This window comes from Paramormyrops kingsleyae, chromosome 15 (assembly GCF_048594095.1).
Source record: "Paramormyrops kingsleyae isolate MSU_618 chromosome 15, PKINGS_0.4, whole genome shotgun sequence".
Classification (NCBI taxonomy): Eukaryota; Metazoa; Chordata; class Actinopteri; order Osteoglossiformes; family Mormyridae; genus Paramormyrops; species Paramormyrops kingsleyae.
This window is the reverse complement of record NC_132811.1, coordinates 18,811,041-18,822,280: the sequence shown is the minus strand read 5'-3', so window position 1 is coordinate 18,822,280 and position 11,240 is coordinate 18,811,041. Positions and strand designations below refer to the sequence as shown.

The window sequence follows — 11,240 nt, the reverse complement described above, 5'->3', positions numbered from 1 at the left end:
TGATGCCACCATGGGCATTAGAGAAGATATGGCACATGCCCACTCTTACCGCAGATAGTGGAAGCAGGCGTTACTTGTCTGATGGGAAGGCCTCACTCCTGAGTCCCTGGTTATTGCTGCTTTTCTAAATCCAGTCCGTGGGGATGGTCTGCCAGTCCACATTTTTGCTCCCTCCCAGCTCCTGACACACCTGTATTGGCTGGGAACTCGGAACAAAATATGCCAGTAGGGCAACCAGCCAACCTTATATTCCCCCCTTTTGGTTCCTGCATTCTGTGACCTTTTCATGCCCCATTTTGTGTAGATGTTGTAGTAATAGATTGCCAAGTCGAGTGCCTGTGGTGAACGTGTTGCGCAACATGCTACATAAAAGTCAACTGTTTGACTTCCATGTAAGAACAAAGCCAAGCAAGTTTGCAGTCTGAGCGCCGTACCAGATGCAGTGCAGGCCTCTGCTCATCCATACAGTACTTATACATGAATTCTGACCTATAAAGCTGAAACATTAGATGATTCTTCATTCCAGTGACCCACAGACAGGGAACTTTCTGCATCTCAAGCCAGGTTTGACGGAAGCAACTGATGAGGCAGTGTGCAGTAAACACAGTAGGGCAGTGTTTCTCAACCCAGTGCTCAGGGACCCCCAGACAGCCCATATTTTTGCTCCCTTCCAGTGCACCTGTCTAGGGTACTCTGTGTTCTTGATTGGTTGTCAGTTGGGACGCAGCAAAAATAAGGGCTGTCTGGGTGTCCTTGACGACGGGGTTAGGAAACACTGGTTTAATTCTGCGTCGAGCAAGTAATTAGTGTTCCTGTCAAGATGAAGCAGAAAATCAAAGAAAAATATTTCAAAACACATCCATGAATACATGCCATTTGCTATTTTTACAGTAAATACTACACCTGAAAAGAGTTTTAATTTACAACAACAAGATGTTAACATATTACATGTACAAGGTCCATTTCTTTTACTGGGTTAATACTGAGATGTACCATTTTATTTGTGGGTTAAAGATGCAGACAGCTGGGGGCAGCGTGTGGCTCAGAGGGCTAAGCCTGTGTGCCTATAATCAGAAGGTCGCCGGTTCAAACCCAGCCTCAACATATCTGCGGGTACTTAAGCCAGGCCCTTAACCCCCAGCTCCCTGGGCACCTCTACGGGTGGCTGCCCTTCACAGAGGCAGGTGAGGGAGGCGTAAAGACGATTTCAATAAAAGTATCGATTATTATTACATTTGAAATGCATCACAGGATAAACCAGCACACATTCTCTTAATATAGTGATTGACAAGCTATAAAAACACAGTGCATTCCAAGCCTTGGGAAATGGTATGGAAATTTGTTTAAGTATACAGTTTCTGTTTAACATGAAAAACGATGGAAAAATGGAACACTGTCATTTACTGTGGATTTTTGAAGGAATACAGGATCTTCTTAAGCCTCACTTCACACCCCATCCACATTGGCTGCCACATCACAGGAGACTCCATCTTCACTGGCTGGTTCCTCAGCCTCTGCTCCTTCCAGAGTCCGGGAAGGTGCGTAGAAGCTGGCGCCATCAGATGGCACGGCGGAAAATGTGATGCTGTCGTACAACTGTCCCTGGGGCTTTAAGGTAGATGAGTCGCCCCGGTCGCTCTCCTGATTCGCCGAGATCTCCGAGAGAAACAGAGTCTCCACCTGACTGAGGAACTGCTCCACAGTGCTGTCCTGCAGCTGCTCTAGGAACTTCCTCAAGGAGGCCAACATCTGTAAAGAAAAGGGCGCAATGTAGGATTCCTTAGACCCATTGGTGTGGGTGTAGCCAGTCCACCTGGGAGGGACCTACTGCATTAAACAACATGAAGGCAGACGACTCCAGCACAACGATCCCTCAGCCCTTACACACGTGATTGGGTGATAGTACTTACTTTGTCCAAGCATGTAAGGTCGGAATCTCTGCGGAAAAATCTGTCCATCGGCACGCAGCTGGAAACAAAACAGGAGGAAAATCTTCACATTGAGACAGACTAGGAGCTTTTCATGTTAAGCAGGCCTGTCCCTACCGCAAGTAAGAACTGTAACCAGGCCCTCCCCGCTCCTAAAATTCCTGCTACGTCATAAATACCACACTACCTCCTTACCTGTGAGACGCTCTGTATTTCATCACTATCCACTCTGCTCTCTTCATCACTTGGACCCAATTCGGCTCCTCGCACAATTCGTGGATCTCAAACCTAAAAGGGATCCCTGGAGGACAAAGGGAATGTTCTGTGACCGAGGGGAACAGGAAGAGGGCACAAAGGGATCCGTGAACTGTCTTCACTGTATCCAAACACTACATTCTTCCTTCTAATATTCAATAAAATTGATTCAAAGGAAAAAACAACGCAGGTATCCAGAAAGGAGAAACACAGAGGGAACAGGGCTACGTACTGTGAGAGCCTGCTGGGCCCTGCTCCTCACTCACTACCAGGCAGGTGGTCTGCGAGTGCGGCGAGGTGTTGCTGGGGTTGTAGGGGCTCACGATCATGCCGATGAAGGGGGCGCCGCCGCGGGAGAAGTAGCCCTGAAAGCAGGGAGGCTGAGACGTCAGTATGGGGACTACGATCCTCAACAGAACAAACCCGAATCTGATCCAAAAGTCAACTGCAAACTGGGAAGTGAGTTTAAAGCACATATCAGTGCATCATCTCCACCAAGAACGTCACTTATTTTATTAATGTACATACATCCTCCATAAATGCTTATCCAACGCAAAGCTGAAGGAACAATTTCTCATAAATCCTAATAAAAATCATTTCATAATGCTCTCACTTTCGAGAAGCAATGGACTGCTTGCAAAAATCTAAAAGCAGAAACACCTTACAGAGTAAAAGAAGAGGACAGAAAGACAGTAATGCTTGGATAGGCAGGTACTGCATCTCACCTGGAACTTGGCCTGCGTGTCGATGTCACGGAGGGAGGGGTTGGGGTCAAAGGCGGGGTGCGAGTGATACCAGCCCACAACGTCGTAGCCCCGGCCGGCCAGCTGCTCCGAAGCCTGGGTCTGAGACACCGGGTCCATCTCACACTGCATCCCCGTGCTCAGGCTGTTGCACGGCTCTGCGGCACAGATCTGCGGAGGATTCCACTCACCGTCACCATCACTGTCACACTCCATCATCACCGCTTCACTATGATCTCACCGCTATCAGAATCAGTACCATTGCTTGTCAGGGGGGCTGTGCCCTCAGGGGTCTGCCAACTGTACCCTTAGCTGTAGATAAATGTACCTTTTCAGATACAGAAATGGACCTGCTGTTTGTACCTTTGGGATGTTCCTCAGAGTCCATTTCTGTACCTTAAAAACTATCATTACAAGGGTACAGCCCCAGTGACAAGGAAAGGTACAAATTTTTACCCTTTTTCGGAGAGTGTAGATCGGTCAGAAGGTCTCACACCACAACCTCTAGCAACGCCAAAACTTTCAAATCAGCCTGTTTATTCACAAATCTCATTACTATAATAATCAAGGTCAATAAGCACTTCTGGGAAATTGGGCAGAAATTATGTATATTTATCCATAATTATTAATATTTTTATTATTGTAAAGCAAGCGTCCATTGTAAAATTTAATGTCTCAGCAAATGTGGAGCTTGTTTACCAGTCACTAGGAGTGTAACGGTACACATATTCGTACCAAAAATGTTCGGTACAGGGCTTTCAGTTCAGTATGCATACGGACCGAATGAATGCAGCAAATGTGGAATCTTTGTGTGCTTCTGTGTTTGCCCCCAGCAGCACTGGGAAAGGGGCAGATGAAGCTGCACCATCACACGTGCACGTACATCCTAATGTGAAGCTGGAAGTCAGTCGTTAGTGTGAATACAGGTGCGGGTTTTTTGCTGCGCCATAATGGATATTTTTGTTATGCTTCGTATTTTTTGAGACAATATTTGTGTTGCACAGTTCTAAAATGAAGCTGAAAGCAGCTCATGTGAATACAGTACAGATCAGGTACAGTTAGTTTTTTTTAATTTTTAAAGTTTTTTTTTTAGTAGGTTACAGCACTTTTGACAGAGACTTCGTATTTAAGAAATACAGTCATATACTGTTCAGTAAACCTCTGATTAATAAAGAAAAAAAGAAGCAACTTGTGTTTTGTGTCTTTTACCCCCACTATACCGAAAACATACTGAACCGTAATTTTTGTGTTCCACCAGGCACGTCTTCCACACAGTATTATCAAAAGCAGTCATCATCACCACCACCACCACCACCACCATCATCACTACCACCATCATCATCATCATCATCATCATCATCATCATCACCATCACCACCACCACCATCATCATACATCCTCTCACTCTACAGCAGATCCTTCCTATTCTCATCTCATCTTCCTCACTTCAGGCACACCCCACAGTCCTCCTCACCTTCAGCATTTTGCCTGCCTCGTTGTACTCGCCCCCCAGCAGACCGATGACCTCCCCCATGGAAGCGTGTGAGTGCTGAGGGGAGAAACGTGGGCAGCAATCAGTGAATCTCCCTGACTTTGGGTCAGTGCTGATCCTGCCATGCAGCAGAGCCACCAGGTCCTTCCGGAAAAGCTAAGCAAGACGACCAAGACCGACTGCACATCGTCATCCGTCTAGAGAACTGCACAGTGCAGGACGGCCAAGACCTTTACTGAACTCCATGAGGAGAAATTGTCGTTGACCAGTAGCAGAGAGAGAAATACAACAAAGAATAATGCAACTAGAAAGTCAATAAATGTGTTAAGGAAAATAATAAAAGAAGTATTAAATTAATAAGTTAAACAATAAATAAGAAAACTGTAAAAAAATGTGTACCTATGGTGCAAAATGGCTGTTGTAATGCGCTGTTTATTACGGCAACACAAAGCCTTTCACTGCAGACACTGCCCTGTGTGCTGTACTGCAAGCAGGACACGGGTCAATGTGCTAAACGTACCATGTCCATAATGATCAGGGCCTCCGCACACACAGTCACCCGAAACGGCTCCTGCAAAACAAACCACGGGACCCTCAGACTGAACGCATGACAACAAGCGCAGAAATTCGACAGCACGCAGAGCGAGCATAAGGTCACACCAACCTGCTTTTCATCGCCAAAGTCCTGGCAGGGTATCAGCTGGAAGGGGTCAAAGGAGCTAAGAGAAAGACAGGGCGTTAGAGGGCCCAGGTTAAGGAGCGGCCTTCCACTGGGTCTCCACTCAACGTGCCCAAACGGACCTACCTTAAAGAGCTTTAATGTAGAAATAGAGTATGTAGAGTATCAAAGAACACAAAAAAGGTAATGTTACCCACTGAAATAAGTGTTACGTCCATTCAGAGTAGTGAGACCAGCTCAAACAATAAGAGCATTAACATCAAGACACCATAACTTATAATATTTTATATACACAATACAAGCAGTGGCCATGGGGAGGCGCTCACCTTCTCTGCCTGGATGCCTTGCTGGCTTTCAGCTGCCGCTTACAGGAATCCTCCCTCCTCTTGGCCAGATCCTCTGCGCTGAGGTGCTGAAGATGGCAAATGTATACGGCAGGTGTACTAACTGGGGCTCTAACACAGAAACCTTTCTTAGGGGGACAGCCCTGTCACTTCACTTAAACACGCGACAGGCTCCCCCTGGTGGTCGGGGTGGAATTTCCCAGCCCTACCTCAAAGGTCTGCCCCTCCAGGTCCTTGGCGTCGCACCAGTTCCCCCACATGTCTCGCACTCGCCGCTTCCTTGCACGCTTCAGGGGGTGACCATAAAAACGTCATCAGTGAGGGCGGCATGGATGCTCTCGCTGCCACAGGATCTGCCACCAACGTCGGTCCTCACCATAGACTGCAGCCTCTGTGCCAGCTGGTACGCCTCCAGGGCATCCCGGCCTTCCCGCGCCCGGGAGCGCTCCACCATCCGGGGCCGGTTGTACACGGCCTGCTCTGCAGGAGGGAACGCGGTATGAGCAAGAGGAGAGCCGAGGCAAGGAGAGGCGAGGCAAGGAGAGGGGAAGAGAGGCGAGGCAAGGAGAGGGGAAGAGGGGGGAAGAGAGGAAGGGGAGGAGAGGCAAGGAGAGGAGAGGGGAAGAGAGGCGAGGCAAGGAGAGGAGAGGCGAGGAGAGGCGAGGCAAGGAGAGGCGAGGCAAGGAGAGGGGAGGAGAGGCGAGGCGAGGCAAGGAGAGGAGAGGAGAGGGGAGGAGAGGCGAGGCAAGGAGAGGAGAGGGGAGGAGAGGCGAGGCGAGGCAAGGAGAGGAGAGGGGAGGAGAGGGGAGGAGAGGCGAGGCAAGGAGAGGAGAGGGGAGGAGAGGCGAGGCAAGGAGAGGGGAGGAGAGGCAAGGAGAGGAGAGGAGAGGCGAGGCGAGGCAAGGAGAGGAGAGGGGAGGAGAGGCGAGGCAAGGAGAGGAGAGGGGAGGAGAGGCGAGGCAAGGAGAGGGGAGGAGAGGCAAGGAGAGGAGAGGGGAGGAGAGGCAAGGAGAGGAGAGGGGAGGAGAGGGGAAGAGAGGCAAGGTGAGGAGAGGTGAGGAAAGGAGAGGGGGAGGCGAGGCGAGGCAAGGGGAGGAGAGGGGAGGAGAGGCGAGGCAAGGAGAGGGGAAGAGAGGCGAGGCTGGCAGGGAGCCGCCCTGCTGAGTGGCATGCCATGTGTCGTGTAAGAGCCATTACCACAGCCGAAGTTGATGGCGCCGATGAGCTCCAGGTAGGTGTGTATCCTCCCGATGCAGTTGACATCGCCACAGTTCCTGAGGCCTGGGCGCACTGACGTCTTGTTCAGGTATTTGGGTTTAACCTTCTCCCTGGGAGACAGGCAGATGCCAATTTTAGGAGCCTGGGACACTGTCCCACATTATCACAGTGGCGCTGTTTATCATCACTTAAATCATGCTGTTTATCATCACTTAAATCATGCATTTGCACAGTCACTGTACTAAATAAACGTGTTCCTTATTCATCAGATGTTGAAGCCACATGTTCTGCTAGTGAGCTACCTATGATCTTCTGACTTGATAGCTATTTGGTTTTTGAAATATCTGAAGGGGGGTGAGGGCCCGAAAAACAACAAACCGGCCCTGCATTAATATACCAAATTCTGCACTGGCCAGCTAACATCCCATATCCGAGCCACTGGATAACAACCGTCTTTATTTTAAGTATTACTTACCATCACTACCCCCCGTGCACTAGATCACATATTTTTTTTAAATGATCTTTCATGCTGCTTTTAATCGCTGTATGACCGGCAGAGAAGGTCACATGACCTTAGACCCAGATTTAATGCAGCAGATTAGTGGCAGTAGGGGCTCTGTGCCCTGTCTACACGTACCACTGCTCCAAGATGTAATTCCGGATCTTGAGGTATCTCTCGGGGGTCTTGGACGGACGGCCCTCGAAGAACTCAGAGACGGCCTGCTTCTCCTCCTCTGTGACGGCCCTCCGGTCAAGCTGAACCTCTTGTTCTGGGGCCTTCAGCTCTTCCTCCTCCTCGTCCTCCTCCTCATACTCCTCATCCAGGCTCGTGCTGCCCTCTGCTGGGCCTGAGGGAAGGAGGGACAGCAGCAGAGCAGGCAGGTCAAACCGTGACCTGGAAGAGGGGGCCCGCGGGACATTTTTATGGAGATGTTAAAAACAAACAAAGCCCGAGGTCACCTGCTCCACTACTGTCCTCCTGCTCAGAAGCAGATCCTCCATCTGCACTGCCGGGCTCAGCTGGCTGGGGGTCCGTTTCCTCCACAGACGTGGGGTCACAGTGAGCATGTGTGACACCCTCACCCACCACCTCAGGTGCAGCCTCTGGGAGCAGCTCCATGGAGCAGGAGGGCTGGGGGGAGGGGGCTGGCAGAGGCTCCACACTTTGGATCGCAGCATCTTCAGAAGGCCCTTGTTCAACCGGCTCCCCCTGGCTGCTCAGAAGCGTGGGATCATCGTCGAGGTCGTCCGTGATGTCCACATCCTCGTCGTCTGACAGCCTCTCGATCCGCACCGCGTTGGACAACATGGTGCCGTGATCCTTGACAGAGCCAGCAGCACCGGGAGGTGGCCTGCCCACTGATCCCCAAGGGGCCCCCGGGCTCTGATGCAGCGAGTTCTCCAGCTTAGCCTGAAATTTAAGGCCTATATTGGTAACACGTTGGAAAATGCACAAACTATCTCACAGCTCCCAACTGATTGCAATACTTTGTAAAATCAAGTTTCATCTAAAACTGTAAGCTCATGGGAGTTTCTTATACAAATACTTGAGGGCAAAATGAAAAATGATTTGTTCAGAGAGATAATCAATCAGACTGTAAAAGGGGTGTGTCCAAGCAACTACAGCAGGCAGGACCAACCAATCAGATGTTTTGGTCCCACCTCCTCTAGTTGCTTGGACCCCACCTTCTTCACTATCTGATTGGATATCTCACTGAAACGCTCATTTTTCCTTCTGACATCAGAACATTTTTGTGCAAGTAAACCTCCCCTGAGTTTTTCCCCCCACTTATAAGTGAACATAAAGCCTGTATTAAAAACTTAAAGGACAAAATGCTGCAAAATAAACTCAATGACCACACGTTTAGCATACGAGAGCCACATTCTCACGGGTTTCAGTATGAAGGCGGTAACAGGACAGAAACACACCTGTTTCTTAAAGTATTGTCTGGCGTAGCTTTTAACCTGCAGGACGGTCCGGCTGCCAATAAGCTTGGAAATTTTTGTCCACCTCCGGCCGAACTGGGACTGCAGCACCATGCAGGCAGAGGAGCAGAAACGCTACATCAGCTGCGTTCTTGCTTATTGCAACCGATCCACACAACATAAAATGAAAATGTACAAATATATATATCACTGGAGCTCCTGTAAAGCACATAAACGTCTGCTTACCAGGCCGGCCTCAAAGAGCTCCTTCTCCTCCTTGGCCCAGCGGACAGGCTGTGCAGAGGGTTTCACAGGAGACCTACAAAGTGAGACCACAGAAAAGAGAGGGGTTAGGTATCATGTTGGGTAACCACTGCAAATGCTTCAGTTCATAAAATGAACAATTACACAATCGTCAAAATGGAAAAGATCTCTTTGTTTATTCGTTCCTGGGGGCCATGTGGATCTCGGGTCTGGAATCTGTGCCCACATCCAAAAGGTTGTGGATTCATATCCCGTGGCTGGCAGAGTAACTGCATCACAGCTGGACCAGTGAGCAAGGCCCTTAACCTCAACTGCTCCAGGGTCTGTGTTGACCCTGCTCTCTGCACCCACCCTGTACATTGTCTAAAAAAAATTGTGCCACTATCAGCCAATGTCTCCTAAAATAATAATAATAACAACAACAATTGATTATTGTCTGTGAAGGGCAGCCACCCACTCAAGGGCCTTGCTCAAGGACCCGCAGATGTGCTGAGGCTGGGTTTGAACCGGTAACCTTCTGATTACAGGCTTAGCCCACTGAGCCACATGCTGCCCCCCAGCTGTCTAAAGTGCTACATCTCAGTATTAACCCAGCAAAAAAAAATGGTCACTGAACATGCAAGCAGATACTTAGCACTAGCAATGTGGTGGCATTGTTGCTGAAAGCAAGTGACACGTCACTGAGGTTAAGATTTAGCATGAGAGCGTGTTCACAGTGAGGGTCCCCTGAACTGTACTCACCGCTTAACCCTCTGCTTCTCACCCGTCCACATGCTCTTCGGCAGCTCCTTCCCGGCCAGATAATATCCAAAACCAGTCAAGGAGAAATCCACAAAAAGACAAGCCACCAGAGGTGGACAGTTCAGGTCCAGAAAGTAAAAATCAAGACCAGGATTTTCTTTCAACCAACCAGTTGAGTATAAACAGTCACAGCCACAGGGTACTCAATTGGTTGGTTCAAACAAAATCATGGGCTGGATTCTTACTTTCCGGACCTGAACTATCCACCTCGGCATGCCACACACCAGGCAGCACCATTTGAGCGTTCACCCTCCAGACTCTGCAAACTGCTGTACGTCAAAGGATACTCCTCCTCCAGTAGCATGTTCTCTATGGCCTCCCTGTTCTCCGCACTGATAGAGCTGTCTAGAGTCCAGGGCTGCGAGATAGCAAACATATAAAAGGAGCGGGCAAAAGCCTATGCAAAACACATTTAGAGAAATAACCAGCCCAACCGATAAACGAATGAATGACGTGAAAAGACGAGAGCGTTGGGGCTGCCGTACTCTAAGCAGACACGGAGCGATCTGCAGCACTTACTAAGAGCCCGTTGCTGTTCTTCCATGCGGAGTGCAGATAAGGATCCTGAATTATTTCTCTCCCCTCAGCGTCCCTAAAATATTCAAACAATAGCACACAATTAGCTCTGGAGCGCAGCTCGTGTCGTATAGACGCTTTTTTTGGTGTTTAGCGTAGACGACGAAATCATGGATATTTCACTTATTCAGTACCGGTGTAGGCACAGTAGCTTAAAAGAGTTTGTCACTATAATGATTCGTTGACAGCTGGGATCAGTCGTTGGACAGCCTTTCCATTGGGTGGTGAGACAGTCGGTAAGGAGTTTTCAGATTAGAAATACGCAGCTGAGTCAAGTTCATGTTTTCGTTCTGCCGAGCCACATTCTCACGGGTTTCTTGTTGATGACAGCAGTGTAAATGCACGCTTATATGAAACCAGCATACACACATTTAATTTCTCTGTGCATTAAAAGGAAAGACGTCCTGGCCCCTCCGTACTTCACACGTCAGCTGCTCTGAGCCGCCGCCTCCCTCGCTGCGTTCAGTAAATGTGAGGAAAAACTAAACTCGTCACCCGTTCGTGTGACTTGTGATAAGAAAAGGTATAAGCAATGGCACAGACACTACTGGTAATGAGAGGTCTCTCACTTGTCATTCATTTTTGTTGTTTGACGGGTAAACGTGAACATCTCGGGCACTATAAACAAACCGTTTAATTACCACAAGAAAATTGAAAAAGGGGGGGGGGGGATCTGAGCTGCTATCCAACCATGCCCAGCTCCAACTACGCATTAATAATATCAGGACGACAGGCTTTCTGCTTACCCCAAATTCACGTCGGTTACATCTCCCTCAATATCTACAAGCTCCACTTCGTCCGCCATATCGGCTGCCGGAAGTTTCGTCACGCCGAGGGCGACACGTGGACCCGATTCCAGCAGCGACACCAAGAGGTGCGGAGGAACGCAGCACGCATGCACACGCTAGAGTACCGTTTACAGGTAGCGCTGGACTGTAGTAAGTTATTTACTTATCTTCTTTTTTTTTTTTTTTTTAAACGAAAACTTTTCGTAGCGCTGTGATATCTACTTCA

General features: G+C 49.0%; 1 protein-coding gene across 2 annotated transcripts; it reads right to left on the bottom strand.

Moving 5' to 3' along the window:
- Nucleotides 1–862: 862 nt before the first annotated feature.
- mysm1 (Myb-like, SWIRM and MPN domains 1) lies at nucleotides 863–11,077 on the bottom strand. 2 transcript variants are annotated; one of them, XM_023794390.2, is made up of 20 exons: nucleotides 10,973–11,077; nucleotides 10,170–10,242; nucleotides 9,938–10,008; nucleotides 9,591–9,656; nucleotides 8,832–8,904; nucleotides 8,589–8,687; nucleotides 7,620–8,070; nucleotides 7,297–7,507; nucleotides 6,639–6,769; nucleotides 5,818–5,921; nucleotides 5,651–5,728; nucleotides 5,424–5,509; nucleotides 5,083–5,137; nucleotides 4,939–4,989; nucleotides 4,401–4,475; nucleotides 2,909–3,097; nucleotides 2,416–2,548; nucleotides 2,124–2,229; nucleotides 1,911–1,968; nucleotides 863–1,749 (listed from the first exon to the last, which is right to left on the bottom strand). In XM_023794390.2, exons 1-20 carry the CDS (start codon nucleotides 11,029–11,031, stop codon nucleotides 1,447–1,449), a joined length of 2,472 nt encoding a protein of 823 aa, XP_023650158.1. In that variant the 5' UTR covers nucleotides 11,032–11,077; the 3' UTR covers nucleotides 863–1,446. The 2 variants fall into 2 exon arrangements, with proteins under 2 accessions (XP_023650158.1, XP_023650159.1); XM_023794391.2 differs by lacking the exon at nucleotides 10,973–11,077 and having other exon boundaries at nucleotides 9,591–9,657; nucleotides 10,170–10,211.
- Between the last annotated feature and the right edge of the window lie 163 nt (nucleotides 11,078–11,240).